Source organism: Mastomys coucha, unplaced genomic scaffold, assembly GCF_008632895.1.
Source record: "Mastomys coucha isolate ucsf_1 unplaced genomic scaffold, UCSF_Mcou_1 pScaffold1, whole genome shotgun sequence".
Lineage (NCBI taxonomy): Eukaryota > Metazoa > Chordata > Mammalia > Rodentia > Muridae > Mastomys > Mastomys coucha.
Window position 1 is genome coordinate 83,751,119 of NW_022196891.1, and position 6,636 is coordinate 83,757,754.

The following is a 6,636-nucleotide window of genomic DNA, read 5'->3' on the forward strand; positions in this document are numbered from 1 at the left end:
AGGTGGGGTGGGGTAGGGTGAGATGGGGTGAGGTGAGGTGAGGTGGGGTGAGGTGAGGTGGGATGGGTGCACCTGCAGTCCCAGCTACTGAAGGAGACAAGAGGACTCTTGAACCCTGAAGTTTAAGGCCGGCCTAGGCAATGCAACAATGCTCTAGCTCTTAAAATTTATTTAAAAATGAGAAGAATTATAAATCAAAGCTGTTCGAAGCCTGCAGAGCGCCGACTGTTCACCCACAATTTCTCTTTTCTATAGAACTGTCCATGTTCCTTCAAGATTCTGCCTGTGGCATCCTCTCAGACCTGCTCTCTATCAGCTCTCTGCACATCTGCTGTCCCATGAGCACCACAGCCTCCAGCTGCACACAAGCTCCCATCTTGCTTTGCCTCTGTTAGGCATCTATGAATTGTTTTCTAGTCATGTGGCCTGAAGATCCCTGCAGGCAGCAGGCTTTGGTTGGCTGGTGGCTGCTAGGCACTCTTCTGTACATAACACATTTATCAAAAAGCCCTTGAGCATCCTGGAAATTTAACACCCCTTTCTTCACTCATTTATCTTTAAAATCTGTTTTTAAAGGAGTAAACCTTTTAATGATTTTTATTTTACATGCACTGACGTTTTGCCAGCATGTGTTGTCTGTAAGGGTGTCAGATCCCTGGAACAGGAGTTAGACCGTTGTGAACTAACACATGGGTGCTGGGAACTGAACCAAGTCCTCTAGAAGAACAACCCGTGTGCTCTTAAACACTGAGCCGATTGATGTTCCAGCCCCACCCGCCCGTCTGCTTTTCAGTAACTGACTGACTAAGCCTTGGCTCCCTTGTACCCAAGGGGGTTTGAAAGTATATTTTAAATCTGTTAAATAGCTCTCAGGCAAGGCAGAATTGTCACTAGAGTCCTGAAGATGAGTCAGGACTCCAGTCCATGTTCTAAAGACATGTTTGCTCTGAAATGATATTGCTTCAGGCTGTCCAACAGTAACCAACAAGAAACTGGACTTCAAACAGTCATCCAGAAAAAAAGAGTAAGACACACCACCACCATGTTGGCTACTAATCTCCATAATTCTTTCTAGATAAGTAAAATTAACTTCTTTTCCCTGGAAGGCAGTTCAGTTGGTAAAGTGTTGAGAGGGCAAGGGAGAGCACTTGAATTCAATGCCCACAACCATGTGAAAGGAAAGCATACTGATGGTCAACTGCAATCCAGCTACGCAGGCCAGCCAATTCTGCAATCTCTATCTAGGGTTAGTGGGAAGCTCTGTCCGGATAGACAGACAGACAGACAAATAGGCAGGCGGGCAGAGGCAGGCAGGCAGACTGAAAAGCAACTGAGGAAGATATCTATATTCATCTCTGGTACACGCACGCATGCACACACGCAGGCACGGACATGTTGCCTCACAACTACCTGTAACTCTCTCTGGCGCTGAGATCTGACTTCTGTGGCCTTCAAGAACAATACACCCATGCCCACATATTTAATAGATATACACATATAAACAAAACAGTCACGGGGCTGGAAAGATGGCTCAGCAGTTAAGAGCACTGGCTGTTCTTTCAGAACTCAAGTTCCATTTCCAGCACCCACGTGGAGGCTCACAGACATCTGTAACTCGGGCTACAGGACATCTCGAGCCCTCTTCTGGCCTCCACAGGTACCGAATGACCATGGAGCATACACACAGAGGTAGGCAAAATACCAGTGCACATTTTTTTTTAAACAGTAACAAAGTAACATAGTGCGGTTATCTTTAGACAGCAACAGAAGAGCAGAGGGAGACTCCAGCGCCTCCGTTTTTCATACAATTTGATGTAGAAACAGAGACTTAGAATCCTAGATGATAGGGGAATTTTAATGGCTTTAGAAATTCGTAGGCTAAAGATGACAGAAGCAGGCTATCTACCACATCCATCTCAGGTGCACTGGGTGGCTGTGGGTGTGGTGTGCTTGGGAAGCTGAAGCAAGGTGACGGAGATTTCCACGACTGACTCAAGAGCTAGACGTGCTCCTCACAGGCCTCCTCACACATCACACACACTGGTTCTGTTTCAGTATTTTACAACCAAGGCACAGGGACTCTAAAACCTACATGTCCACATGACAAAATTATGTCATGACCTCTCTCCCAAGTGACACTTTGGTCCAGGGGCAACTCAATTTTATTATGGAATAAAATCCCTTCTGAAAGAAGAAATCTGTGAACATACTATACTCTTCCTCATGTGCGCTTTGAAAGCTGGGCTCAACTTCCTGAAGTCAACTGAAGGGCTAGAAAAGCCAGCTCTCTGCCTCAGGACAGCCTGTTCATCACAGGCAGCCGTGCACACACTTCTGTTATCCACACGTGAGCTTCACAAAGCTGCAAGGGTGGAGTCTGACTCACTCAGCAGAGGACAGTGAGGAACCATATTTGTTCTCAAGAGGCAACATTTTAGGCAGTACAATTTTCCCCTACACTAGCTGTGTGTTGCACTAACTTATGTTAAGTAATGTCCGGGTTACTTAGCACTCCAGTATCACGGCTGAGGGAAGCTTGTTCAGTTACTTAGATTAAAATGATAAAACCACCAGCCACATAACGCAACACTTAAGCTCCCAAGAGAGATGCAGACACACACGCACCTCAGAGCTTTCCTATAATAAGCGTTCAGTGCTACGCTAGGTCCTTCATCCTGACAGCAAACTCCAGCCAGGGCCCCTGTAGTCAGGGAACACTGTATCCTTGATTTGGCCTGGAAATATAAACATCTCTGCCCCAGCCCACTGGGCACTGTGGGGCCTCAATGTAAAGCAGATTCGGGTATGGGCCATGGGTTGTAATGGGGCTCACTTCATGGAGAGATGGAGAGAGCAGGGTCCTTCTCAAGAGAACATGTCACACCGGGTACCTACTTCCCTCATAAACTTGGTAACTCAAGCCAAGTTTCACAGAAATACTGGGTGGATATGAGAGCTTTATCAGTGTTTATAAAATGTAAATAAAAATGATTATAATTTGAAACTTTACATACCTTTTTCTTAAAGGTTTAAGCACACAAACCAATGACACCAATTATCCACCCTCCAGGACAGACAGATACATGGATCTGAGTAGGAAAGCAGAGAAATCTTATATCAGATTCATTTTAATTATAAATGGGACCGTGTTTTAGAAACACTGGTGTATGATTAGCATGTGTCCACAGGAAAGGATCCTAGAAAAATGCATATCTTACTGCTCAGGGAAAAAAATATTTCTTTGTACAAATATTTTGGAAAAACAGCTTAAATTTATGTAAGAAATAAAAATACAACTTTAATACAGTCTGCACATGAGGAGTCCTAGAGCACAGGTTGTCAGGAAGTCCCGGCATTCAGCAGAGCCTCCAGGCCCCCAGCATCAGGGCTGTTTGCAGCAGAGGATCCAGGCCCCCAGCATCAGGGCTGTTTGCAGCAGAGCATCCAGGCTCCCAGCATCAGGGCTGTTTGCAGCAGAGCTGGATGCTCCTGGCTGCCTGCTCAGTGGCTGGCCGACCCTACCCCGCCACCAGCAGGCTCCTCGCCCTCGCTCTCCTTGTCCCAGTCCTTCATGCTGGCTCCCATCATGAAATCATCTCGCAGAATCTTCCACCCTGGGCTCTCTTCTGATTTCACTTCAGTCTAAGAAAAATTACAGAACCAAAATATTCCCAAATCAATTTAACCATAAAGAAAATTTAAAAATTATACACTGCAAAACAAACTTTTCAATACATACTTTTAAATGAGATAAAACCAAAATAACATAAAATTGATTTTATATACTGTGCTCACATATATACAAATACAGAGTAAAGAAAGGAATTTCAATTCTACCAATGAAACATGAAAGCAAAATAATTTAGAGGTGGGAAAAATACAGATTTGGCACCAGTTTAAAAAATATCTGGAGAACATTAATTAACCTTTGGTGATACCTTACTAGAAAATCCTTGGCAACATCTAAAGTTTAACCCCAACTGCATTAAAGCGAGAGAGGGAGCTAACTGGTGCTGGGCAGCTGCATGAAATGGTACCTCATCCAGATTCTGTAAAAATGCCAACAAAGAAGCTCTCACTGCCTGACACAATCATGGAATCGGGAACTAATAAAACCCAAAACTTATACATAACTGGAGCAAGCAACAAACTTAGTAGGCAATTCATTGCACGCAGCCACAGGACCAATGTACTAATACCCGGAGCAGAGCATACATGCCTTCCTCTGCGGTACAACAGCACCACCTCGTGGCCTTAACGAGTACTGCAACACATTTCTCTGACTAACCATCCACCCTGTATCAGGAATACCGAGGTGAACAAAACCAAGTCCTGCTCCCACAACTGCAGATAGTCTGCAGATCTATCCCATGTGGGGGCTGAATCTATGTAGCAAGCATTTTTGTTTAAAGACATCAAAATGTGTGCAAGGTTTCACAAGCTAATTACATATATTTACATATCAAGAGGAAAAATGGATCACTTCTAGCTTTGTGGGATGGAAAATTAAAACACAACTTGCACTCCAGCACAGCTAGGAGACAGGGAAGCAAGAAAAATGAATAACTGGGAACTGACTTAGTATTTCAAGTATCAGACACCAGCTGCAATGTAACCAGCACTGGGAGCTAGAAACACTTGTGCGGTTTGAGAACACAACAGTGTAATGTTTGTCGGGCTGCAAAGCAGGAGGCAGAACTCTGGTCAGGTGAGTGGCCGGCCCTGGTCCCCACCGACTGCTGGACTCTCCAGCCAACCCTCTGGAGCTGAAGCTCCGCAGCTATTCCAGGTTTTCTGACTCAACCCCCATTTCTCTTGCTGGCACTCAGGACCAACAATTACAGTGGGCTGGCCAACTTAACTACTCAAAGCTTTCGATTAAAGTAATAACTGGAAATAGGGTCTTATACTGCAAACCATGTTAGACTACAACTCTTTACTGTATGTTGCTCAAGCTGGACTTCAACACACAGCAATTCTGCCTTAGCCTCCTGAGTGCTGGGATTATAAAAATGAGCCCTCATGACCTGGTTTCAATTGAGTTTTTGTTTTGTTTTGTTTGGTTTGGTTTGGGTTTTAAATTTATCAACAATACAATTTAGAATTATAAAGTACAGTGAAAAGAGACTGCTCAGTCTTTGAGAATCAGGACCAAAAGATCGGTGCTCCAGATGGTCTCAGGGTTTTCAAAATTATGATAGTTTAAGCATACTTCATAGTCTATAATTTGAATAGCTAAAATTCTTGTTTAAATAAAATACAGCAAGTTTGGCCTACAGGAATAGGCAAGGAACACTTAGACTGATATTTAAGTTCATTTTGGTTTTAAAGTGGCCATTAGACATCAAGGACGGCCAAGCTGGCATGAAGCTAAAGCACATGCTGATAAGAACAGAGACAAGTGAGAACTAAGACAATTAGACAGAAAAAGAAACAAAGAACAGAAGAAAAGGTAGGGCAGAACCCATCCAGGAGGCTCCACAACAGCAGTTCAAAAGAGAGAAAGCCCAGCAGAGGAGAGAATCTGTGGAGATGCTCAGAATCCAGTGCCCACACACACCACTGCTCAAGTGTACGGAGAAAACAGGCAAACATGCACCTCAGCCACCTCAGCCTTTCTCAGACGGAAGGCTACAGGGGACAGAAACCAAAGCAGGGCAGTGTCAAGACAGCTAAGAGAAGAAACTCTCCAGGCTCAGCATGAAGGAAAGTTCCAGAACAACTTCATGTCAGGCCCATGGCTGCCGTGCAGCAGTGACTTCACAGGGCACAAGCAGGCAGAAGATCCCATCACCAAGCCACCAACCTTCCTGCCAGCGCTGACAAACCTGGAGGAGTCTCCCCAGTAAGAATGAATGGAGACGCGATACAAGAATCAGGACACGTGGGCGCTAGCTAATATGGGAGCAACTTCGGATGGCGCAGCAATGCATTCAAATAGCAGAATGGTCACAGGGACAACCTGAGGGCGATGGATCCCATACAGAGGAGAACAGGGACTTCTATAAAGAATGCCTCAGTAGGAACATAGAAAAGCGTGGAGACCCTGGCTTATAAGCTGCACAGTGGGCAAAGAGCACCAAACCCTGGCTTTCTACTAAAATAAATGAGTTTGGGGTGAAATGTGACTTCCAAGACTACACGAATGCAGAGACCTTAAAAGGCAGGACAGCAAAACAACAAACAGACAAACAAACAAACAAACAGAAAAGCACACCTGCGTTACCCTTTCTAGTCTCCAGATCCCTCTAAGCCTATCTCAAGAGCATCTCTGTCAAGGAACCCTCTGGCTCTATTCATTCACTTTCTAACATGATGGCTCTGCCTCCCTCCTCATGACTTTATTACTGTATTACTAAGTCAGTGTGTGCAGGCTAGGTGCTTTCCAGAACCACCACACTGCTGACTCGCTCAGGTGTCTGTCAGTAGGAATCATCACTCTATCTGACAGAAGGAAGCTGGGGCTCAAGACAGGAAGCCGTCTGTTTGTTCAAGCGTTCACGAACAAGTCGGCCCTGAAGCACAGGCCAAGATGCTTCCAGCATCCACATCCTTAGCCGAACAGTAGCGGTCTACCAGGGCATCCTCTCCTACACACACTGTCCACATCCTTGGCCGATACACAGTAACGGTCTA

At 45.0% G+C, this 6,636-nt stretch overlaps 1 protein-coding gene across 1 annotated transcript in view; it reads right to left on the reverse strand.

The window, feature by feature from the left end:
• Window positions 1–3,110: 3,110 nt before the first annotated feature.
• Rrp15 (ribosomal RNA processing 15 homolog) overlaps window positions 3,111–6,636 on the reverse strand; it is a 20,430-nt gene continuing 16,904 nt past the window's right edge. The window contains exon 5 of the mRNA XM_031338013.1: window positions 3,111–3,642. Coding sequence (XP_031193873.1) covers window positions 3,502–3,642 — 141 coding nt within the window. The 3' untranslated portion in view covers window positions 3,111–3,501. The remainder of the gene's footprint in view (window positions 3,643–6,636) is intronic.